Raw genomic sequence first — 26238 nt, forward strand, 5'->3', positions numbered from 1 at the left:
GGGGCGAGGCGGCCGGACGTTATTGGTGAGTCAGCCTCACCCGCCGCGCGGCGCGGCGCGGCGACGGGCGGGCGGGGCCTGGCGGCCCTCGCGCCCTGGCGGAGCGCGGCGGGCGGTGGGCGGGGCCGCGGCTCGCGCGGCGGAGAGCGGCGCGCCCCCTCCCCCAGGTCAGTGCTGGCGCGCGGCGGAACCGCCCGGCCCCTCCCGCGGCGGCGGGCGGGCGCCGCAGGGGGGGAGGGGAGGGACGACAGCGCGGCCGCCCTTGGCGGCTCCCCGCCGCCGGCCGGAGCGGCGACGGGAGCTGGTGCTGGCGGAGGGGGCTGTGTAGCCCCTGCTGCGACCCCCCGGAGGTGGCCGGGGGCGGCGGCGCGGACGCCTGCGGGCTGGGCCCGCCGAGTACGTGGGGGAGCCGGGGCGGCCTCGCCCGCCCTTCTCGCCGCCTCTGATCCTGCCGCGAGTGGGAGGGCCCCGCGTCCCGTCCCCCCTCCCCACGGGCACGGCCGTAGGCCGAGCGAGGGAAGGCAGTTTCAGGGGTGAGAAAGGGCCCGGCCTGCGGGAAGGAGGGGGGCGATTTCCTGCCGCATCCTTTCCCCCGCCTCCGGACTGCCCCTGCCGGAGCAGGAAGGCTGCCGGGCCGCTCCCCTGCCTCCCCCTCGTACTCAGGTACTGCGGTGCCGCAGGCTGCCCGCCGGGCGCTCCTCGGCGGTGGCGCAGCTGCGGCGAGAGCCGCCCGTTACGGAACGGGAAGTGGTGGGGAGGGGGGTGGGGGGGTGGAACGGGACACACCGGGCCCCCCGCGCGGGCGGGCTCGGCCTTGCGCTGCCGCCTCTCCGCGCCCGCCAGGGGCGCCCGCGAGCCGCACGCGGCCGCGGGGCGGTGCCCGGGCGCCTCGACAGCCGCCTCGGGCGGGGGCGGCGCTGGCTTCGCGCTTCCTGCGGAGGCGGGGCGCCCTCGTCTCCCGATTGGCTCTTCGGCGGCCTGCTGCCCGCCCCCCCCCCCGGCAGGCAGCCAATGGGAGCGGGGTCGCTCCCCTCCGCCCGCGCATACCGGAGGGGGCGCTCCCGGGGGTGGGTGGGGTCGGGTTGCTGTTGTTCCCCTCAGGGGAGAGGAGGAGGGGCAGGTGGAGGCCGAGGCCCGCGCCCGCTGGCGCTGGGAAAGGGCGGAGTGTGCCGGCAGCGAGGCCGCCGGAGAGCCGTGCCCTGCTGGCGGGGCCCCAGGAACAGACGGCCCGCGACGGCGGCGGATGAGGCCCGGGCGTCTCGCCGCTGTGGGGCCCTCGGAGGCTGGGCAGGGCAGGACTGGGCTGTTCGCCGGCAGAGCGGGCCCGATTTATCGTGTATCTTGCTGGCTTTGCCGCAGTAGGCTTGGACTCCCGGCTGGAAAGGCAACGGCCATAGATAAAGTGTGTTTTGTGTTAAAAGTGCCACTGGAAAATAAAGCGCAGAGTTGTTTCAGCTGCTCGGAGGTGGCACCTGCTGTCTTGTGGTAGCTCTTTATCCCATTTATTTCTTGGATTTCTCGACTCTGCACTTCTTGGCTAGGTGCCTCTGCTGCTACAAATCTGGTGTCAAGGCTCCTCGATGAAAGTTAGTCTAAATAGTCACTTCTTCCTTGAAACTTGCTGTAAGCCTATATAGTTGAAAAATCACCCCTGGGATTGTGACGATTCGACATGAGGTTTTGTTGGCTAGGAAAGTATGGATTTACCTGGCGTTTGTGAGTCTCTTTCCACCTGTTAGCTCATGCTGCCGGGGACTTCTCCCATTGTCCTGGGTCTTGACCACTTTGGGTTGCAGTTGCTGAGTTTTTCAGCTCTCTTGATTATCCAGAGGTAACGGGCCTTTGGAAAGGTAAACATGCCTTGTCCTGGTCAGAGTCTTGTGGGTTGCTTTTTAAATACAGGACAAGTTTGAAATGAAAATGATAATTAGTTTATTCTAATAAGTTTGCAAATAACAGGCTTACAAGTTGGGCAAAAACCTACAGTGAAGACCATATAAAATTATGCCCAATATCAATTGCTTATTCTGTGGTAGCCTAAAGGTGGTTTATGTTGTTGGGTTTTTTTTGTAGAATAGCATGCCTCTGTCACTAGAATTAGCGTACTTGCCTTCCATTAAGTTATGTCAGGGTAAGGTTTGGTCTTGTTTTTTTTCAATTTGTGCATGTATTGTGATATTATGTAAGTATTCTTGTCAGGATGGAGGGCTTGTTCCAGTTGGCACACAATGATTTATTCTCACAAGAATATGCTTGTTTGAACTATTATGTTAAATGCATGGGTGGTATTGAAGATCCTTCTTTACATGATTCTTGAAAAATATTCTGAAACTTGCAATTTTTTCAAACTATACAAGTGAACAACTTTTTTTGTTGTTAATAACTTGCTGCAGATGGATTCTTTGTCTTGAGGGAAATGGGGGCAGGGACTTGACCCTGCGATTTTTCAGCAAGTGAAACACACCCGTTGAAGTATTCAGTCTACTGTCTGTGAATACCTTTAAAGTTTATTTGATTAGCTCATAAAACATAGTGTAAATACAATAAGCTTGCTCTTCCTCTGGAATAACAGAGTAAGGACACTGTCGCGTTTCCGTCAGCACAGGCAGATCTGTGAGCTGGCGCTGTGATCCCTGTTGCCCCAGTATGTACTAGCAGGATCAAAACCGTAAGCTGATTGACTCGGCTCTCGCTCCGTTTGTGACAGGCAAACGGAGCCGGATCCGTGCTCAGTTGTTTGCGATGCAGCAGTTTCAGCTGCTGCTGGTCAGTGTGTGGATTCCATAGGTGACATTCTCTTAAAAGCACATAGCAGTTTAATTGTTGCTTTTATTATGTATAAAATAAAGACTCGCGGAGCTTGGTGTCCTCTTTAAGGTGTTTGCTTGCTCATAAGTAGTTTTGTCAGTGGGGTTACTGAGAGGGTAGACTGCTATGCAGAGTGAGCAACAGAGGGAAAATATGCCTCATTACGTGTTGACATAGCAACCAATGCTTTTTCACTATGTGTTGCAAGCACAGCTCAATGTTGTGTTTTGGTCTTAATTAGAGTATTTCCATAGCATTGAAAAAAAGCAGTTTAATCCCACCAACGTTTCTGTGCTTAGGAGTGGTAACACATGCAAAAGGAGTATGGCTCACCTTTTAGATAGAGGGAAAATAGTATTATTTCTTTCTAAAGGGTTGATGCATGATTCTGTTGTTTGTTTTAAATACAGTTCTGAGGGAAGCAATGAGACTGAAACTTCTGCACCTTCAGACCAGATCTTTCCACGCTTTAACAACAATATGCCGATGCCAAAGCTTTAGTAAAACTGGACATCCACTATTAAAGCCGTATAATGAAGTTGACAGAACAGCTCACAGAACAGCAAAGTCTTGGAATTTGTATGCTCTGGAAACTGCTTTGCCCTTTTTGACAAATCAATACATGCAAGTCAAGAATTGGCAATTGCTCCAAGGAAATTTATCGGCTTTGGGAAAAAACATTTATTATCAGAGTGGGGAGGTATTTTTTCCATCCTGGAAATGTTTTGGTGTGGCGATGACGGAAAACTACAAGCTCAATACAGAGCGTATGAAAAATCTTAGGAACATACCATCAAGATTTTACTCGGTTGTATCAGCTGGGAAAATTATTCCAAAACCCAGTAACCAGACAATAAAGAGGCCACCAAAGGCACCAAGGACCAAGCAGCCATCCAGAACCAACCAGCCACCGTCAGACGTGGAGGTAAAGTATAAAATTTACAGTTCATATAACATATGGGGAACTTCATCAGTTTAATTTAGATTCAGATTTGAGGGTTAATTAATATTTTAATGAAATTAACATGTATGTTTGATGAGGAAGGTTTCATTATTTACCCTGGTGTTGGAACTCTGCAAACAGAAACAAACTGGATAGAAACTAGCATGTCTGGTATTTTGAAGATAAAATGGAGATTTCCTAGCAATGTGTAAATGCTTATCTTCCCTCCACTTTTGTTTATTAAAGCAGAAAGACGAAATCCATTAAAAAGAACTTTAACCAGTGCTCTCAAATCATGTTTAATATTGAGAAACAAAGTCTAGCCTTCACTATAATTTAACTTTCCCTAGGTATCTGTGGTGGGTTGATCCTGGCTAGGTGCCAGGTGCCCACCAAAGCCTCTTTTATCACTTCCTCTCCTCAGCTGGGCAGGGGAGAGGAAATACAACGAAAGGCTCATGGGTCAAGACAAGGACAGGGAGGGATCACTCAGCAATTATGGTCACAGGCAAAACAGACTTGACTTGGGGAAATTCATTTAGTTTATTGTCAATCAAATCAGAGTATGGTAATGAGAAATAAAGCCAAATCTTTAAACACCTTTCCACCACCCCTTCCTTCTTCCCGGGCTTAACTTCACTCCTGATTTTCTGTACTTCCTCCCCTCAACAGCACAGCGGGATGGGGAATGGGGGTTGCAGTCAGTTCATCACACGTTGTTTCTGCCGCACCTTCCTCCTCAGAGAGAGGACTCCAGCATGGGTCTCTTCCATGAGGTCACAAGTCCTGCCAGCGAATGTGCTCCAGCATGGGCTCCTCTCTCCATGGGTCCACAGGTCCTTCCAGGAGCCGGCTCTAGCACAGGCTTCCTACAGGGTCACAGCCTCCTTTGGGTGTCCACCTGCTCTGGCATGAGGTCTTCCAAGGGCTGCAGGTGGATCTCTGCTGCACCGTTGTCCCTCTGCAGCCCATGGAGCTTAGACTGCCTCACCATGGTCTTTACCATGGGCTGCAGGGGAATTTCAGCTCTGGCACCTGAAGCACCTTCTCCCCCTTCTTCTGCACAGACCTTGGTGTCTGCAGAGTTGTTTGTCTTACATATTCTCACTCTCTCTCTGGCTGCAAGTGCTGTGTGCACAGCAACTTTTTCCCCTTCCTAAATATGTTATCACAGAGGTGTTACCACTGTCACTGATGGCCATGGCCAGCAGCAGGTTCATCTTGGAGCCAGCTGGCATTGACTCTATTGGACACGAGGGAAGCTGCTAGCAGCTTCTCACAGAAGCCACCCCTGTAGCCCCCCGCTACAAAAACCTTGTGACACAACCCAGTACAGTATCCTTATTTGTCCAATTCTAAGCAGTTTTAAGGCTTCACTCAAACAGAAATCAAGATGAAAGTAAATAGTGTAACGTTTATATTAAGTTTCAGATGGGAAACTGGGGGGCAGACATAGCCTGTGTTACTCGAGGAAGATTATTCCATGCCTAGAAATAGCACCTTGATCTCCAGGTTCATAGGTCTGCAGACTAACTGCAGCAACAAACTGTTTTGGATAAAATGAGATATGATTAAGTGGAACAGTGCATACTTGTAGCTGTTTCTCCTTAAGGTAGTTCTCTGCAAGCCTCAATAGTAGCCAAGGCAGACTTTAAGCATACTTGACCATAAGATCTCCAAGGAAAATCCTGGTATTGGAAGCGTTAGTGTTCTCCTCAAGCTACAGCAACAACTGAATTCCATAGTATTGTTAATAAAATAATATTACAGATAAGACTGAAACAAGCATTGTGCTTTCAGAAATAGCTTCCACATTGCAAAATATATCTGTTACATGGTCTACTGAATGTGAGCACAGAAACTGAAGTTTTAATGCTTGCCTTCTTGTCATCTAAGCTTCTATTTAATATTTTATATGATGAGCAGGAGTATGCTTTAATGTAACATAAAGACTCCATTATTGACAATTTAGTTCCCACTTGAATTTTCCCATCACTTTGAAGAAAATAAAGTGAAGAATATTAGTTCTGAAACACGATGTAATGTTTCAAGCTTGTTATTCATGCTACGACATTACGTTCAGAGATTGCTTCTTTTTTGTTGTTGGGTGAAATGAAGTGATGATTTTTTCACATTCTTGAGGCTTTTAAATGGCAGCATAGAATGCAAAGAGTTTCTTTGACGTTTTCATATGTATGTATGCAAGTAATATGCACTGCTGTTTTTCCTTTGTTCTATTGTGAAGAAATGGAGAAAATCATACCTGATATACTGACAGAATAATGTACTTTCTAAGGAAGCTTCCATCCACATGGCAAAATGCTGTGCCAGAAATCGTATAAACTCCGACCTAACAGGAACATTTGCCATTTTTTAATAAACGCTGTGTAGTTTTGTCAGATACATAGCCCCATCTATACGGGTATGGACAGGCCGTCACCTTGACTGCAGGCTGACAGTATTGTGCAATAAGCAGTTTTTTTTACCTGTTTGTGTATTTCGTTATAGATATGTAATATAGAGAAATAACTTAAAGATGTGGCTGGTTTCTGCAGGATAACTAATAGGAGTAGAGAAATGGAGACTCTGTGAGGTTTTTTACAACGTGCCATCAGTTTTCTCTAAATCCTCATGTCACGAAAAAGCGGATCTTGCCTTCATGTGCCTATGTAAAGGTCACCAAGAACCCTCCAGTAACACAGGCCCCATTGCCAGGGCAGTTACCGTGGGGCAGGCTGCTGCGTCTTCTCCTTCCCTGTCTGCCCCTGGAGACGCTAGCTCTGGGCCCACTCCTAAGGTTCTCAGTTACATGAACCTGGAGGATCTCTGGTGTTTTCTGTCTAGAAGGGTCTGGCAGTTGACACACTTCTTTTGCAGAACAGTCTGTGAATGGTGAATGAGTGAGGTCCTTCCCACCCCTCCCCTGCACTAGTCTTCATGTGTTGTTTACAGGCAGAGTGCTGAGCACCAGCAGTGATAAATGGTTGCAAGACCAGTTTTTCAGGATAGATGGAGGAGTTACTTGAAAGCAGTTAACTGGTTTAGTCAGTCCATCAGTGAGTAGTACCACTATTCAGTTTAGTTAATCTCATAAAGTTTGATGGCATGAAAAGCCTCTGAACTAATTTTTAATGCTGTAGTCATGTAGTCTAGAAAAAGCCTGAAAATGAGATAAAGATGTAGCATTTAGTATCCTTAAGATAAAGACTGATTCCTATGGTGATGTGAGGATTTCAGGTCATCCTACAGGATTTCTTTCTTAAAAAAAAAATTGTATACTTAAAGTGGAAGGGATGGGCTAAGGAGAATTGTGGTTCCATGAGTCCCTGCAGTTGTTGGGGGCGTGATGATATGGAAAATGGGTTGTTGAGGTACTTAGGATGGCTACTTGGACAGCTGTTGTGGTGCTTTTGATAGAATCTCAATGAAGCCCCAGCTGTAGGCAGAAAGGAGGAAAGGGGTAAGTAACTGGAGTTTCTTTCTAGCACCAGTAAGGATCTTGAATACTGTTTTTTTTTAAATTTGCAGGTGAAAGTGACATAGCAGAAAGCATGGGATTAAGGTTGACCAGCCAGTTAACACGTTTATTTTAGGATTAGCCGAATCATTCATTAGAGTATAGACTTTTTGGCTGTATCTCCACCAACTATCATGGGAGCTTAGACATCTAGAGAGCCTGTGGACACCTATGTTTTAGGTGTCTTAGTCTCAAATTACACCCAATCCAAATGTTCCCCATCAAACAAGGTTTTATTGAAAATGTAGGTGAAACGGTGCCTTGCGAAAAAACAAGCTAGTGCATATCCAAAATGCTGTTTCAGGCATGTAGTCTTAGCAGCAAACTTCTGGTTCTAACTAAATGTAAAGTCCTTAATTTCCTTAATTGAAATTAAAATTGCAGCAGTAAGTTAGGAAGTCTGTCCTGTAGTGCATCTGCCTTGAAATGAACAATAACACAAGTAATAAGCTGTGGGAAGCATAGAGCAGGATAGAGATTTTCAGAGTATATACTAGCTAGAAAATAAGTTTGCTCCCTTAGCTCTTGCCGGAAGAGTTTCATGGCAGAGCATGAGTACTTCTAATAACCAGAGCTTTCTGGAAAAATCTGAAGTACATGATTTGCATTGGCAGTTTAGAGATTGAGAATGGATTTGTACAGATGCAGTTGTGATAATGCAACTTTTCAAAGGTACTGCAGCAAGAGAACAGAAAACACAATTCTATTCCACTGTTATCTCAGCCTTGTAGCAGAGTCATGGAAATACGCCTACAAAATTGCTCACTGAATATTGTAATTACTTTTAAAGTTTATTTTCTGTTGGTGATCACTGAATTAAGATGATGTGTAAGCAAAGCTTTGTAAATGATAACAGAGTGTTAATGTTAAAAAAGAAAAGATTTAAAGAGTGGCCAGACCCCCCAAGGAGTAGAACACCTTTTTAAGCCATGCTGTTCAATAGTATATGAGTGCTACAAGAATACAATTTGGATTTTAAGTTGAAGCGTATTGTGGGTATAAATGCTTGCAGATGAGTACAGTTCTTTTGTTCATTTGTTGTTAGTTACATCCCCATTTGTATTAGTTACAAAAAGCTGGGAAGTGACTGATCCACAATGAGACACATTGCTTTCTGGATAGCTTCCACTACATTGTACTGAAAAACATTATCATGGGACATACATGGTATCAGAACAAAGAAATTCACTTAAAATGAGTAGTAGAATTTGTAAATCAGTTTATTGTGACTTGTTTGATTAATCAAGAAAACTTTTTTACACAGATGACTTTCTGTTTTCTGTGCCATGCATGAGTCAGTCTCGTTGCAAGTCAGTATCATTTTTCCAACCATTTGTTTCAATGTGGCATTTTAGTTATTTATGATTGTGGAATATTGAGACAAACTGGCTGTTGTATGCTGTTCGACTGTGGTGTCAGTTGAGACCATGTTGTTAGTGCAGGATTCAGCTCAGGCGGGACACTGTGGACCTGCAGCACTGACAACTGGCCGGGAAGATCTGTGACTTTCTGTGCTACAGTGGCTTGTACCCTGGGGGTTAACTGGGTAGTGAGCTTTGTGCTTGGAAGAACATGCTGTTTGCAGTTGGAGCTTCTGTTTGATAAGCAGGCTAGGATTTAAAATACAGATTTTTAAAGCTGGTATTGGGGGTGTCTTGCTTTTGATTTCAGTGGTCAGCCAAGTATGTCATGAGCTGTAGGGTGAGAGAGCAGTAACAAGTGTAGCTCTACTGTTAAAACATTTGATTGGCATTCAGGGAAGAAGGGTTCACTTTATGGCTCTATCACAAAGTTTTTTGGTGTGACTTACTCATGTCACCTGGTTGGATCTCAGTCTGTCATTTCCTTTCCTGCTTAACAGAGAGCAAGTAATCTCATGAGTACTTGTATACCAGGTGGACAGCATGACAATGATATCATAGAAAAGAGCGAATAAATGAAAAATACTACTCTCATGATAAATTTGAGGCAAACAATTGTCTTATTAACATCTTGCTTCAGCCTTTCCCTAACTCAAATCTTTATTCTTTGGCACAGAATTTGATGCAGTGCACAGCCTTTGCAACAGCAGATGAATATCATCTTGGTAATCTGTGTCATGACCTGACTTCACATGGATATGTTGAAATAACAAGTTTGCCTAGAGGTAGATTTTTGAAACATATTAAAAGCAATGTTATACCTTGGGAAATGAAATATGGGTGAGGTATATAATTTTTATAACTCATGTATTCTTATTCTGGTAATACCCTGGAATATATCACACTGCCTATAAAAATACTGCTTTGCTTAAAAATTTCATTTGCTTAAAAAACCCACATCTAAACCTTTCAGAATAGCAATATAACCAGCACTTCCTGTTACCCTATGATAATTTTTCCCATACACTAAAAGTATTGAAAAATTAGATGCATGCAGGAAAAATAAATTTGGACAATTTTTGACACAAATAATTTCTACAGAAATTTGCTAACTGAAAAAATTCTGGAAGTTTTCTTTATTTTAATCAACCTCTCAGTAGTGTGGTGCCGTAGTGCTTCAGCTGTCAAAACAATTTTTGTGTAATCTTTTTGTACATTTAAAAAAAATTTTTGTAATTTGAAGTGTTGCATCTTCTTTCCAGCTGACATTTCTATTAATGTAAATCACTGAGAGGTGGAGAGGAAGGCATGCAAGAGATCTTGCTGACTAAGTGAAATGAAAAAGATATACACATAAATGCTTAGTGCTAGTAAAGTGGATGCAGTTGACAGGTTTTTTTATTGGGCCAAATATATCCTAGCAATTGTTGAATGCTTCACTTAGCTAGGCTTCAGCAAAAGAATTGGTTCTGGTTTCCATACGAAGTATCTCTGGAGACTTGGGAAAGTATGGCTTGGAAATAGCTGAAATATACCACAAGAGAAAAACAAACGGAGCTTTCTATAGCTGAAGGAACCTTATGCCCTAGAACAGCTGTGATTTTCATATGTTGGCAGTAGAATTTATTTTTTTTTTCTTTGAATGGACAGATTATATGAAGCTAAGAGAATGACAGATACTCCTTACGAGCATTTCGGTAGAGGTTATCAAATATCTGGCTGCCTCTCTCAATCACTTAATCCAAGTGCAATAATACTCCAGTGGGTGACTCTTAAATGCAAGATTTTCTAATTATCATCTTGCTCAAAAATATCAACATGGAAAGAGAAGGTGCTGTAGAGTATAGGCTTCATGTTCCTTTGTATTAAAACCAACACTGGTTTCACGGATTCGGGATAGAAACTCTGTACAATCCCCAGCATGACTGTGAATTATTGTAAGGCAAATGTTGCTGTTGCTGATATTTTACCCTGGAAGTGTGGGTTTTGCCAGTTCTTTCATTTCTTTGTGGTGTGTTTTTTGACTCCTCACAATAGATACTCTGTTTATCAAAAGTTTGGAGGAAGTAATGATGAAAGGATGTTGGATTGTGCCAGCAGATCTGATGTTTTGTGGTGGTTGGCTTGTGCATGTGGCAGTGGTTGGTTACCAGCTCAGACATTGGATCTTGGAAAACTGAAAAATATTATCACATGGAAATCTATATCAGCAATTATTGTGTAGATTTGTTGCTTCGTAGTGTTCTTCCTAAGCATTATTCTTAATTTTGACCTCTTTAAAAACATTTTAGAGGCAGATCCTGTACCTCCACTTACAACGGACCAAATTCTTTTCAGTTGTGTGTGTTTTGGCTGGAGTGAATATAAATAAAGATAAGGGTGATATTTGAAAAGGCAAACGAGAAAACACAGACAAATATTTCTTCCATGGGGAACTCAGACTTCACACCCAAAACTTGCTGTAGTGATTAATCAAACCACGTGTTTCTGAACTGGAATAGCAAGTGAAAGAAAAAAAGACTTCATACAGACCAACTGTGTGGCCTCAGTTCAGGTGTTGGCAAAAGCATGTCCAGTCTCTTAGTCATCTCTCTCTGATGCCTTAGTCTTCCTGGCCTCTATGGCTTGAGCAGTAAAGCAGAGAGTGGAATTCATACACAGGCTGAATTTGATGCCTTTTCGCTGGACTTGTGATCTTTCTGCAAAGGGGTTGAATTTTTTAAGGCTTAGGTGTTAGGCCCTGCAAATTCCTCTTTGTGGAGTCTCACCTTATAATGGAAGTAGGGGCTGTTGCTCGTGTAGTGCTACTAGTTCTGCAGCAAAATAAGTCATGCTGGAAAGTAACCTTTTTTTTTTGTCAAAACCACTTCAGGACTTAAAAAACTTTCTCTACTTTAGGGAGTAGTACAGTGGAGCAGACCTCTAGAGAAAAAAAACAAAACCCTGTTTTGAGAACCCAGCATCCACGTTTTGTAAGTTTTGGGGCATTCTACCTACACTAAGTTAAGTCTGGTCCTTTGTAACAAATGCCCATTAGTGGTTGGAGTACCGCAGGTGCATTTTTGTAGCTCCTCTTTCAGTTTAGTTTAATGCAAAAAAAAAATCCAGTTTGTGTACTCTGACACTGTTCTCCAGGGCACATCAAAAGTGTGGTAAATGAGGATGGCTGGGAGATTTGTTTCAAAACCGTGTTTCTGATCTGAAGGAGAATGCAGATACACCCTCTCCTGTCTTGCCGGTGTGCTCGTTCAAGTTTCTGACTGTCAAAGCAAAGTCAGCAAAATTTGAGTGCGGATGAGTCCCTTATTATATAGAACAGAGAAAGACCTTCTGGGCAAGCAGATTTGAATGGTAATTTCTCTGCAACTGGGGGCAAACTTCCGTAGTTCCTTCACGTTGCATATTCTGTTCCTGGTTATTTTCTATGCCCTGCATCAGTTTTTGCTGAGAGTCTTTTGTCCTTCAAAACTGTTACATTTCATTAACTAAAGATTCCAGGGCGGTTCAAGATAGCGGCTGAGTCTGTCTAGAGTATGACACTTCAGAGAAGCAGTGTAGTTTGATTTTGTAGTTGTTTCCTGGCAAGCATTTCCATCAAAAAAATATAATATGGGGCTGTCTGATATGTTAGCATGTAACTGTTAAACTGGAATTATATGCTAATAGCTGTCATGTTTAGAAGTTTGAATAGTTCTTCAGTTTTTTCATTTATTTCAAAATAGATGCTGCAAATGTTTTGGTGATTGGTACTGAGAAATGTGCAAAAGAAGATGATCCTGGCATGATTTTTTTCTTCAGGTAAGTTACAAATCATGCCCAAAATATTCTTTTATTAATAGCAGTGGTGTGAAAGAAGCTGTGCAGCTTGCTAGGTCATTGCATCATGTTACTTCATGAAACTCAAGTAATAACTGTCCAATCAGAACGATTGAAAGAAAAAAATTCAGAATTATTTAGATGGTTAAAAGACAATTTAGATTCTCATGTTTTTTCATTAAATTATGGTTAAAAAAAAGCAATTATTTTGTAGTTTTTGTGAAAATAGTATTAAGTTTCTTGATTTCACAATGACAAAAATTGCCACTGTACAATATGAGTATTGCATTGAAATACATTTAAAACAGTATAATTACACCTCAGTTCTTCCTTGAATTCACAGGGAAGGGGCTGTTGTGTTTTGGAATGTGGAAGAGAAAAGTGTAAGTAAAGCAAAACCATTTGTTAAAATGTCATAAGCGGGTGTTTTGTCAGTCTCACAAAGCCCAGCATGCTTGGGCTTTGTTTGGGAGCTTGGATCTCTCCATGAGGGAAAAGGAGTGATTCTTGTCCTAATGAGTGCAGGTGGTTGCCTGCTGCTGCTCTCAAGTGTGTGGGTTGCTGATATATCACCTTTTAAACTTGACTTTCAGCACAAAATGAGCAAATACATGTGTGACATACAAGGTGGATAACATTTTCTACTTAAGGGCAAAAATCTGAAACTTTAATCTAGTGAGACTGACAAAAAGAGAATTCTTGCAGCTCTGCATCCTGAAGAAGTAGATCAGAAAAATCAACCTGTGAATGGTTGTTTGAAAGGCACTAATGTAACAGAAGATGTGTTAGAATTAAAGGCTAATTCCAGAACCATGTAAATCAAAACTATTGAAAACTTACATTTGGATAACTTTGAAAGAGACAAAATTTGTAAGCAACTTTTTAATACTGTGTTGTGTTTCTACCAATTAGCAGTTTTCCTGAAGGAAGATGTTTATTGGTTGGTATAATTGTTAAAATGTGTTGATAGTGAAGTGACATAGCCCTTACAATAATTTGGTGCTCTTTGCTGACCAAGAGGGGTATGCCACAGGCACATCTCTTTTTACGAATATATTTATAGTTACTTTGATTTTTTTTTTAATATATTGATTTTTGATACTGTGATAAAATAAAATTGGATTCTAGATACAAAGAGAAAAGTATAGATCTTATCTGTAGGCAGAGTATGTGAAATTAAATGGTGTATTAAATAGATGATACTGAGATATACAGAAATTCACAGGAGGATTTTCATTAAGGTAAATGAAAATACAGAGCAGCTGTTTCCAGACGGGAACAATTTCTGGATTGAAGTTCACTTTTTGTGTTATGGACCTGAAATGTTCCTTATTTCCTGTCTGTTCGGGAGCAGTTCAGTGTATCAGCTGGCCTACAAAAAGATACTAGTTCTCCGTTCAGACTTTGCCTGTAGCACACTCAGGATGCTGTGACTGTAACTACACTACTGATTCACGGGTAGTACTGAAGATTAGCTGACTAATTCCTGTTGATTTTTATGAGTTGGGCACCTCTACTCACTGTAGTACTCTGAAAAATCTTGTTTTGTTGTACATGCTTAAGTTTTGAAAACTTGATACCGCGTTTTTCTTGTCAGTACTAGTAACTTTAGTTGGTCCCTTGCTAGCTTTATTTATAAAAGAAGAGGAAAACTGCCTCTTTCTGCTTATTGAAATCATAGTCAAAGTTTTAACTTCCAAACAACTTGCTCAAACAGAGGAGGTGTTTTTATGCGACATTTTAATGACCTGAAACAAACAAAACAATAGACCAAACTTGTCCGTAGAACAGAAACTGAAACTAATTCAGTAAAACAGAACGTAGAGAATCACTGTGAACGGACAAAATTGCTTTTTTAAAAGTGGTCCAGAATGACTGGAGAAGAAAAACTGTTTTAAACTAACAGACACTTAACAGAAGAAGTAATAACTACAGACTGATCATGAATAGAAGTTTAAAATATAAAATACCGTTCTCAAATACTTCAGTAGGGAGGTTGTGCAACAGCTTCCTCACCAAAAATAGCAAGGGCAAAAGGCAAAACTAGATTTGAGGTGGAGTTTCCCCGGTTTTTTTTAAAAGGAAATTGTGTGACGTGATTGCCTGTAATAGAAAGAGTTTGCATTTAGTGAATCCAGAACATCTCTTCCCATTAAATGTGCTGTGTCACAGGTAGTCCCTTCTGTAAAATCAGGCGGGGCCTGGAAGAAACATCAGTCAGTGGAAGCCTTTGTATTACTCTGAACAGGTGAAAGAAAGCTGCCACTGAAATACAATTTCTCATTATCCAGAGAAGAACATTGGAAGTATGCATATTGCGAGACATAGGAATTTCACAGACTCTGTTACAGTCTGTAAAGCTTTGTTAAATCTTGCTCTGTGCTGGCCTTGGGAAGCCTGAGCTGGTTGTAGTTCTGGAAGGGACTGTTAGTCTATTAACAGCATAATTATTATAATTATTCTTGTATTAGTAATGACTTCACAGAGCCAACTAGAGCACCTGGATCCAAGTGAACACGCTCTTGGAGTCTGGCATGCTGCATTATGGATTGGCTATAAACTCTGGCATTGTTTTAGTGGGGTTCGCATTGCTGAACTGCCCCCGGACAGAGCGTAGCTGGTTGGCCGAGCTGACCGGCCTAACAGCAGACACTTCCTTGCTCAGAAGAATAAAACAATTTTTCATACCCTGTTTTACCACAATTCTTGGAATATATGGCAGGTACTAGTCATGCTAATATTAAATTCAGGATTATAAAACAAGCAGTTGCAGCTGTAGGGTTGGGGTTTTTTTAGTGAAAAATGTTATCGTGTGTTACATAGACAGTATCACCTAAATTCTTGAAAGCCATGAAGAAAGCTAGCACTGCAAAGAAAATCCCTCTTGCGGGTGATCCAACAGATAATTTTTTTTAGAGTACTTAATCTGGAGAATATGCTTCATGAACAATTGACTAGCATACAGCTTTGCACTAAAGACTATTACTTAGTATTTTGAAGAGTGTTTTAAGTATGGCTTAGTGGAAGATTCACCTCTTTAAAGAATTTAAAAATGTATTGTGGGGTTTTTTTTGTTTGTTTTGTTGTGTTTTTTTTTAATTGGCTGTTGTGTAGCTAAATGCCCTTCAAAAACCTGTAGGTGACTGCTTTTTTTAGGTCAGAATTTGTTGTAATTGCGGAATGATTTTTATGAGGGGAGCCTTGTAGCACGTAGAAAGGAACAAGGATGAGGGATCCTAAGTCAGATGTCAGACGAGAAGGTTTTGTGAGAGAAAAGCATTCTTTCTTCCTGCATCAGGTTTTAGTGTGCTTGAGAATAAAATGACAGTGAGATTACTTCTGCAAGTAAAATTGCACATTTAACTGTTTACAGGGTTGAATGTGGGCAGCTGGAACCATTTTTACAGATTGCTGTAGTTGTAAGGGATTTCTGCAATATAACTCAATCTCTGGTAGCCGAAACAAAACCGTTGATTTTAGCAGCAAACTGGTAGTTTTGGCAGAAACAGCCACCTGATGTACCTGTCCTAGTGATTCATTCCAACACTCAGACATCTGCCAAAATCTTGTACAGCTTATTGTTATAGTACTGAGTACGTCCATGTTGTCTTTACCGCTGCTGTAGTTAATCCTCACCTGGTTTTGTATATGTAGACATTAAAGGACATTTTCGTCCTCACAGATACCTTGCAGTTGTTCATAGCTACAAGTTCTTCCGTGCAGCTGTAGATAACTTCAGAAGTAAACTGTGTTAATAATCACTTTATTACTTAGCATACTTCTTCATTGTTATTTAAATAACTTAAGCATGAAAGTTGCATTCATCAACCTATCATATGCTAGATCTTAGTGGAGTGATATCATACTGCATGGTAACTGTTCCTAAGTGTGCAATTGTCTTCTCAGATGAAGAATGTTATGCAAATGCTGGAACAGCATGAAATTCAGCCATATGAAGTTGCACTAGTCCACTGGGAGAATGAAGAGCTGAACTACAGAATAGGAGAGTAAGTATCTTCAGGCACTCTTGATAATGCAATCAAAAGCAGCTAGTAAAAATATACTTCTCCTTACTGTTTTTAAAATGAATAAAATAAAGAAAGGAGGAAACAGTAAATCTAAATTGACAAAGTTTGCTGAACTGCTAAACTTGCAAGTAATGGCCTTTGTGACTTGGTTATGCACTAGATTTTGTAAATTATGAAGCTCCATGCCTACACAACTGGTTCAGAACCTGTTCTTCAGCAATCCCAAACAGAAACTATGTACCTCACAGAAAAAAATAAATATGCGTTATTGAGACAAATCTGGTTTTAAAGAGGATTTTCTGCATAAGCTTTCCTTAGTGCCCTCTAGGTTCATATATAAAGCTGTATGTAATTCTGCACATACTTCACTTTCTGGGAAAGTTGTAACTGGAATGCTGTGGAACGATAAACTTGGCAAGTTGTTAAATAATGTTTTTTCATCATGGGGAGCAAATGATCTCTACAGAAGTATTTCTCAATGTAAATGATTATAAAAATTATCTGTAATTTTCCAACAGCACCAAAAAACAACTCCTAGACAGGACGCTATAACACTAGGAGCTGAGGTAATGAGGTTGAGCTTATTTAAGGTAACTTGATAAGAGGGCAGGTTTTTGTTTCTATTTTTTCCTGGCCATTGGAAAACTGCATGTACTATCCAGTTGTGTAATTTGTGATTCCTGTCCTATTCCATTGCGTTTATGCAAGTTTCATAGTGAGATTGACACACTATAGTGAACAACTGTCATGCCTCCTTTTCTTTGCTGCTGGCCCCCTGTGCCATAGAGGTTTCAGGGAAAGTAACATCATAGCAGGGAGGGAGTGATGTTGATAGAAGTGAGGGAAGAAAAGGAAAACAGAAACAGATAATACAGGAGACAGAGAGTAGGAGAGAGGCTGGCATTCTGCATTACCTGTGTATATATAGTAATGCTGCAGTTACCATCGTAGCTTGCTGCAGTTTCATTTAGACCTAGAAAATTTGGTCATAATATTAATCTTAGACCAAGGAACTAACTCTCAGTGATCTGTTTTGGTTATTGTCAGGTTGAACATGGGTAAAATGCAAGGATGGTGATGATACCCAGATAAATACGGCATGCTTTATATAAATAACCAACCTTTCTGGTGTTTTTTCACTTGTTCTTTGAATGTGCCTTTGCTAGTGGCTTAATCAGTGAAGATGCTTCAATACTGTTTTAACAGAGGCCAGTCAAAGCTTCATAAAGGAGAAATCTTGTTAAATTCTGAGCTGGATAGTGATGAAGTTGTTCTGCAGAAATTTGCCTTTTCAAATGCCCTGTGTCTTTCTGGTAAGTTAATATTGTTTGTATTACCAGCCTATGCTACAGATTTTGTGCAATGTCATTGTAAGTGGGGTTTGTACAGTGACAGGTTGGAGAAGGCTCGGTGTCTGGTTTAGGCAAACTGTGTAAAGATTGATTGTGCTTCAGTGGGAGGATTAGTTTTCAAAGTTTTTACCTTGTTTTCTGTAAATTGGAATTACCTTATTCAAGGTAAATCAACAAAGCATATTAAGAAACATACTTTACAAAAGATACACGTTCTACTGAGCATCCTTCTTCCCACCCTTGGGAACTATTCTAGGATAGCATTGAGTGTAGAGTCCAGTATTAGAAACCTGTCAGTAATCTTAGGTAATTCACCCTGACATCATTTCCTCTAATAGAAAAAGCTAGATGCCAGCTAAAGAAGTGATTCCCAGCTGGGGAGGTGTACCAGTATCAGAGCTGTGGACCAGAGTCACAGATAAAAGTTTTCCAGGCTTATTAGCCATGGCTGTGTGCCATAGACTGCTGTCTGGAGACAGCAGGAGACACTGGGAAGAAGTCAGGCTCAGCAGCAGTGCTGCTGCTTGAGGAAACAGACATCTCTGCTGCTTCAGACCTCAAATGTAGGAAGTGGGAGTAGAAGCGAGCAGCAGTAAGGCCATTCTCATAAAGACCTTTAAAGGAAATCTGGTCTGTCTACCCCTACTGCTTTTAGGGTAAATTACAGCATTCCTGTGGTATCTGGGGAAACGTACCTTTAAACAGAGGGGACATCAAGAAACAGAATGCATGTTTTTGAAGTGATACAGCATTTGATCAAGGAGTACAGCATAGCTAAACGGTTCCTGACTGCTGAAGGAAGAGCTATTGAGAAAAAAAGCGTTTAGTTCTCTGTAGTTTTCCTATTCATAAAGCCGCTGCATGGAAGAGTGGTGCCACATATAATGGAGAAAGGGATTTATTCCCAGGAGATAATTGGTATCAGTTTATGTTAGAGTGAGACATGCACATCATAAAGGAAAACAGTTCAATAATGTTCAATAAAAATAAAGGATGCAAGTCTAGTCCAAGTCAAATTTATGACACAGCAGAAACCAACCTCTGTCAAATAATTGGTGATGCCTATTGGCTTTTTTTTGAGGGGCTAAATTAAATGTCATTTAAGTTACTGACTTGGATTAGGCCTCTGTATTCAAAAGATGAGTGGGAAAAAATGCTCGGCATTGGATTTACTGTCGGTATCCTGACTAGACGATACTATCGATTACTACCATGAAAGAGTTCATTTTGACAATTAAGTCTTCCCTGATTATTTTTTCTGAGTGAATAGGGTTAATTTTTGATGTGTTACTACTTCATTCTCGTCTGGGAATCTGCAGGCTAAAGAACAAAGGCCTGAGTTGTATCATCTTCCTGTAGAAACATCTTTCCAGGCTCAAGCTGAGGCATAGCAGAATTTATAGAATCATAGAATCATAGAATGGTTAGGGTTGGAAGGGACCTCAAAGATCATCTAGTTCCAACCCCCCTGCCATGGGCAGGGAAACCCTCCACTACACCAGGTTGCCCAAAGCCTCGTCCAACCTGGCCTTGAACACTGCCAGGGATGGGGCATCCACAACTTCTCTGGGCAACCTGTTCCACTGAAGTTGTGGATGCCCCATCCCTGGCAGTGTTGCCATTGCCTGTGCTGAACAGCTTCCATAGAAGAGAATTTTTATCTTCAGTGAACACTATATTCACCCAGAAACAAAATGGGAATATTGCTTAAGTTTGAATTTAGCTTCACCAAGTACAGGTTGTGTGTCTAAACAAGCCAACTCTCTATGGTTTGAGCATGCTGCATCAAATACTGGACAAACAGAGAATGAGAGTTCTGCAGGACACAAGAAATGCAGTGGAGACTCTTGAGTGGCTGCACATGAAGTCAGCCTGACTCCAGCACGCTTCATCATCTCCAGCCTTCTTGGAATATAGTTTGCAAAGGCTTCATAAATACGTTACAGCACTTAAACACACAACTTTGGAGCTGAAGTAAAAGCTCTCCCGGATCTGAACGAGCTGAGCTCAGGGTGGTTCTGCGTGCAGAGCTGTGTCAGTGCCCAACCCGGATTTGTCCGTAGATGCATGAAGAATGGTTGTATAATACTAATGGTAACAAAGGGCTGCAAATGTTTGTATGTATTAACACGTGTTGAAGCAGCATGCTGGCAGATTTTTAAAGTTACTATTACTGGAAAGCATATATACTTCTAACAGCATTCTACTTTGTCATCTCTGTGTCGTAGTGAAGCTGGCTATTTGGGAATCATTATTGGATAACTTTGTGGAATCTATCCAGTCAATTCCAGAGGTGAGGTCTTGTTTGTACCTCTCCCCTCCCTTTCTCCTGTGCTTTGTAACAGATCAGTCCAGATCCAGCTGAGGATATGAAATGTTGCATGTGTATCCTTAACAGGACAAGCAGCATTTAGAAACCTGGCCAGACACAGTGAGTGGTAGCTTGGCCTGAAAGTAATGTGCTATACATATTGAATATAATGAAGAGTTTGAGAGAATTACATAAACTGGTTTTTCATGAGACTTAATTAAGTACAAAGTCCATATCATGTCACATATAAAATGAGACTTGAGTGGTTCAAAAGAGAAATCATCTTTTTTTTTATTTTTACTTTATGAAAGAAATAAGTGGCAATACATTCTCATAAGGAAAAAGTCTAAGACTAAATAGTGGCAAGGTAAAAGAACACCATCTTGACTTAAAAATAACAATAGTAGGAAGAAAAAACAAATGACCTCTTGTTCAGGAAATCATTCACAGAAAAGGCTCCAGGATTTTGTATTGATACTGGTGGCATACTCAGTGATTTATTGAAATGCCTGGATGAACAGCTACATGGCAATACTCTTACAAAGCTAGGTAAGCAAGGCACTTGGCAAACAAAACTCAAAATGTTATTATGATATGCATTCAGATTTTAACTGATACACATACTTCAGGCAGTAGAACTCCAGACTTAACTCCTAGTATGTGCTACTTGATTTAGCAGTGAAAAACTTGTTACTTTGCAGATCCTGAAGTCACGAAGGAAGGTGAAACTGTCTCACGCAGATGTAATGCAGAAAATTGGAGAACTCTTCGCATTAAGGTAACTTTTTTTGGTTACACACAAGACATTGTATTACATGGAACTTAAAAATGAAGTTATGCATGATACAAAAAACAGAATATATACTAAACACAGCGGTAGGGCAGGGAGGAATTCCTTCATCCTTCTTTTGGCTGGAGACTGTGTGCACTGTTACGTTAGTCAGGGGACCCACTGGCTCACTGTCTCACTCACCGCTGGCGTCTCAACCGTAGACAGGCATTAAGCAGCATATTGTAAATGGCCAAATTCCACATCTTTTTTCCTGCCTGGGTCTAGCAACGTATGTCTTGTAACCAGTAATTATAGTAAATACTAGAGTATGCAAAGGATACCAGGAGGCAGCACAGGGGCAGGTAGAACTGTTAACTATGGTCTAGAGTTAGTAAAACTTTTCTGTGTGTTCTGTTCTTCCCTTGACTTACTCAGAAACCACTGCTACATTGTAAGAATTTATTGGATTTTTTTTCCCTCTCAAGTGAAACTTGGCCATTGGAAATACAAAGCATTACTCTTTTACAAAAAAAAACTCAAAATGAGTGAAGACAGAGGTAAATTTAAAAAGCAATTCCAATTTTAAACATTGGATTTTCTGTCTCTACTTGAAGGACTGTTCAGTAATGAACAATGATGATGTGTGTCGAAAGATTTATGTGAGCAGTAGGTTGAGGGTGGGAGATTTTAGCTCTTAGCCTTTATAATGTTGAGACAATAGCCTGGTTCTGAAAGGTGTGCTATGCTCACATATCCAGCATGCAGTACCCATCACAATTAAAAAGTTCTGAGATGGGAATAAGCTGTTACAGAACTCCCCAGTAACTTTAATTTGAGCTACTAGCATAGTCAAGGACTTCTCTGCAGATATTAAAAGTTAAGGAAGGTGACAAGTTGAGGAGGCAATGCTGCCATAAGGAAAAAGTAATTTATGCTCTAAACTGTTATACAGTACAGTGTTTTCAGAAAAGTTTCAGGAGATGTGACCAATTTTAAAAAATCACTACAATTGTATTTTTATTATAAAAGGAGATTCTTTTCATGTTTTACCTAAAATTGCAGGAAAATTTTGTTTCTTTTAACTGCTATGTAAATATTTGTTCCTATATTTACCAAAAGGAAGTTTGAACTACTGTAGTCCCCATTCTTTTTAGACACCGTATAAATCTGAGTTCAGACCTGCTAATAACACCTGACTTCTACTGGGATAGAGAGAAACTGGAAGAGCTTTATGACAAGACTTGCCAGTTTCTCAATATTAATCGCAGAGTTAAGGTAGGTGTTGTACTGTTACGAGAATTTTCCATACTTAGATCAGCTGTCTTTGGCTCAGCAGGGTTACAAACTGCTCCATGAATGTGTTTTAATCGTAGAAACTGAGTAAAGAATAATAGGATCCTATACACTATCCCCTTTTCCATGCGTTCATAACCCACTCACATCTTTTACCCAGTTCAGGTTAACCACCCTGCCTCATCTGAATGGACTGAATTAGGCTTTTAAGTAGTTGTAAGAAGAGGGGATTTATTTCTTGTTCTGAAATGCATGCAAGAAAACAAGTTAAAAAACTGAGACGTGAAGCAGCCTTCTTACTGACATGATGATTCAGGTCAGTTCATTGCAGGGTGACATAATGCTTACTGCTGAACCAGAACAAGCAGCATGAAAACCACCTCTTCTGGTGGTATTAAGGATTTAGTTCCTTTAGAGGCATTTCCATAAGCTACATCATCTTTTGCTTGTGCTTGTGTTCATGAGTAGATAACACCCAGAAGCAGTTTAATACCTGCAGATGCATATCTAAATTTCTATTATTTTTGTGAACTTATTGAAATAACAGGCTCCTTTGCCTTGAAAACTTCTGTTGCTTGTGCATGTTGCCTTACAGGACTTTCTGTTCTGTTCTTTCACAAAAGAGTTTTATAGCACCTTTCTAGTTCTGTTCAGTGAGCCTTTCTGTGGATTGTGTTCCTTTATTTAATGATCTCATTCAACTTACGGAATCCCGATTTGCCATGTATTTGGAATCTCCTGCAGGTAATGAATGAAAAGCTTCAGCACTGCATGGATCTGACAGACCTAATGCGAAATCACCTGAATGAAAAGCACACTCTGCGCCTCGAGTGGATGATAGTAATACTCATCACCATAGAGGTTGGTGGTTGGTTTTTTTCCACTGCCACACTGAAAATGTAATAACAAGCGCAATTCGTATATATAATTTGAGAATCAAGATTATTTTATTAATGTAATGTACTGGACAAGGGGATTAGTCTTTAGCTCTTTGCAAGTAACTTTTGACTTGCAGCTATGGTTATTTTTTAGATTATCTTGTTTACAGTGTAAGCTGTTTTAAGGATTATTAAATCAAATACAAATTCTTATCAATGTGTTTGCTATTCCACAGGTTCTGTTTGAACTTGCAAGGGTAGTTTTCTGATGACAGAAGAAACTCAGAAGAAAACTGACAAAACCATAAACACTGTGGAAAATAGTGGAATTGTCTCTTAATAAATATGTACATCTTCTACTCAAATAAAAAAAAAAAATAATTGGTCTGTGAACGTTATTTCCAACTGCTGTACTAGTGATGTTAGAGAGGTCTTCATCTATGGATGTGCTAGTGTAAAGCTGAGATAATAATGATGCATTTGTAAGGAAAGTTTTCTAGTGAGTAGGCCCGGCTGTGTGCAGGACTGGTGCAGGGAGAGATTTAGCTTTGTCTCTTTTAATAAGCAAGGACAGGACGGATCCCTTCTGTGCTGACTATTAATTTGGTGAAATTTCCTTGACAGTTAAAAAGATGCTGAGTACTTAGCTACTTGGTGCCTTTCTGACTGATGATGAAATTTTCCCTCAGTTTTCCCAGCTCCTTCTTGGATAGTTGTGACACTGTCTAAAACTTAGAAACAGCACTACTATTTGTTCTATGATTCTTCTGGTTCTCCTTAAGTTACCTGGCATGATTTTAATATACCTGGCAGGTATATTTCATGTTACCTTCTACCCCTTTGCAAAAAGGTATTTACATACTTGTATAGGAATACATTTATTTATAAGGTATTTATGTGAAAGAGGAACTAGCTGAACTTTATCTGAGGTCACAGGAAGCTGTAGCAGAATGAGAAACTAAAGTAAGGTTCACAACATTTCTCTATTCCTAGACTGTCCACCTTATCCTATTACCCGATTCTTACCAGTACAAGTTGCAAGGAGTGAATTAGCATTGGGTGAGATGTCTTAATTGTCCTCTAAGGTCAAAGTTTTTTGGTTCGTTTTGTTTTGGTTTTTTTTAATCTATTCCTAGTCTGCAGGTCTGTAGATTGTCATCTCCAGAATGTTATCACTGACTCTTACCAGAGGATGAGGTGATTTTTTTTCCTCAGCAACTTCTCCTTCTAAACATGTTTTCAGGAACTACTATACAACTGCTATTTTATCACCTTTTTCAAAATCAGGTTACTCCAGTGGATTGACTCAGGAACATAACCTAAGGATTTTGTTAAAAGCTCTTGAAGCAGCATTAACAAGCCACAATGACTAAACTTAGGCTAGAAGTGCACTTGCATTTGCAGTAGCTTATGGTTCTCTCTTCACCCTAAACCAGTATTTCCGAGTGTGATACTGGACTCCTGTTGAATACATCAAACACATACAGGGGGAGGAGAATAGAATCAGGCAGAGCGAGGGAAAACATCTGCTACAAACCCATCCTTTTCCCATAAATTATGTTATTAGTGCCACAGGAACCTAAGGAGCAGTTCCTCTTAAGAGTAGGCTGTCTCCTCAGAACAGGTCATACCTGGGAGGTGTTGACTCTGGAACAGCTCAGCTCCCACTGCTCTGAACTGCTGAGAAGGTCTGAACCATCAGCCCTGCTCACAGAAGCGAATCGGTCAGCAGAAGGGCTTAGTGACAAAGTCTAGTACGTGGTGGAACAGCTCCTCAGCACCCATCTCCTGACTGACTTACCCAGGGTTATTATAGAAATGGTACGTTAAAACCTTTATGCAGCAAGCACCACTCAGTTCCAGTAACAGGCAATTAGGTTACACTTTAATTGTAATTTTTCTAGCAAAGACTTTTCACCCCTTCAGACAAATAGTGGGTTTTTTTCCCCTCATTTGAGTGTAATGCTTATGCTCAAAAACCTAAGTTCCCATTCCTCTCGCATGTAATGTTTCAGTATTTCAGCTGAATTGCCAAAACATAAATTTGCAGACTGAGTGCATCTGTCAGGAAAAGTGGTTTTAACCAAGTCATTTGAGTACTCTTAGATGCTCCTTAAAAGCACAAAGTACCTAGGCTTGATTATCTCAAGTGTTCGGTCTTGGGACTGTATTTGAGTTACCAAGCCAAACCTCTCCAAACAAGAGAAGCACGGGTACTTTTGTGACTTTATATCACTTCATATCTGCACAGATAATCATCGCTGGAAAAAAATAAAATGACACTCTTCCTCCCGCAAGCCCCCAACCCCATGCGCTGCCTTGAATGGCTGTTCACAGTTTTGTGGCTTAGTTAGGCCTGAACTGCACAACAACTTTGTATCTGTCTTTTTCACAATGTGCCCAGTGGCAGCTGCATCCAAGTACGGGGGGGGGGGGGGGGGGGGGGGGGTGTTGTTATAACAACTGTACAACCTCTTACAAAGTGACAACGTTCTGACTCTCTTAACACACCGGGAACTAAGACTAAGCCAAGAACCCAACTTGAGTGCTCACAGCACAACACGCACAGGGAGCAGGGCCCTCCTGCAACCGGACAGTACTTGGAAACTCTCCCTGCCTGCAACCTTTGTTTCTGCTTCAACCTGGAGATCCCGTGGGGGCCATGGGTGCGTGTATGCATGGCCTGACCAGGAAGAAGTTTTGTGGCAGAGGCAAGATGAGACTCCAGTTCCAGACGCAACACAAAACTGCCTCAGCTGTGAGAACACACCCGGCCTTTCATCTGCCTCGTCCACCACACAGTCTAACTGGAAAGAACCATCTTCACCACACAGTTGCACAGTTCGAGTGTTCACCAAAACGGGTCTATTCTAACCAGTAAGGCTTCCCTGGGAGAAAAAAATAAAGATGCAATAGCAATAAATACAGAACATACAAGGAAGAGCAGAGAGGAATCCTGGTATATCCAGAACTCTAAAATTTTAACCTTTTTAACAACATTAAAACTGAAAGGCAAAATTCTGTTCATGTGACACCTGGTTAGACCATCCTTTATGAGGATCCCAGCTGTGCAGACTGCTTCTATCTGCTTTTTTCCATCAGATGAGGTAAAGGATAACTTATAAATGATTTTATTTGGCAGATCTGCTAGAAAGTTGT

At 41.3% G+C, this 26238-nt stretch overlaps 1 protein-coding gene across 10 annotated transcripts; it reads left to right on the forward strand.

Moving 5' to 3' along the window:
• Positions 1-5: 5 nt before the first annotated feature.
• On the forward strand, positions 6-23389 carry RMND1 (required for meiotic nuclear division 1 homolog). Of its 10 annotated transcripts, none has more exons than XM_086631483.1 (12): positions 6-25; positions 3219-3733; positions 9306-9414; positions 12352-12427; positions 12789-12828; positions 16352-16452; positions 17680-17786; positions 20054-20118; positions 20838-20914; positions 22063-22183; positions 22946-23062; positions 23316-23389. In XM_086631483.1, the coding sequence occupies exons 2-12, from the start codon at positions 3233-3235 to the stop codon at positions 23346-23348; spliced, it is 1347 nt and encodes a 448-aa protein (XP_086487609.1). In that variant the 5' UTR covers positions 6-25; positions 3219-3232; the 3' UTR covers positions 23349-23389. The 10 variants fall into 10 exon arrangements, 9 of the variants coding, with proteins under 9 accessions (XP_086487609.1, XP_086487607.1, XP_086487611.1 ...); XR_015223014.1 differs by lacking the exons at positions 6-25; positions 23316-23389 and adding exons at positions 133-167; positions 22362-22517 and having other exon boundaries at positions 22946-22983; XM_086631481.1 differs by lacking the exon at positions 6-25 and adding an exon at positions 133-167.
• The last annotated feature ends 2849 nt before the right edge of the window (positions 23390-26238 follow it).

Source organism: Tauraco erythrolophus, chromosome 2, assembly GCF_009769465.1.
Source record: "Tauraco erythrolophus isolate bTauEry1 chromosome 2, bTauEry1.pri, whole genome shotgun sequence".
Lineage (NCBI taxonomy): Eukaryota > Metazoa > Chordata > Aves > Musophagiformes > Musophagidae > Tauraco > Tauraco erythrolophus.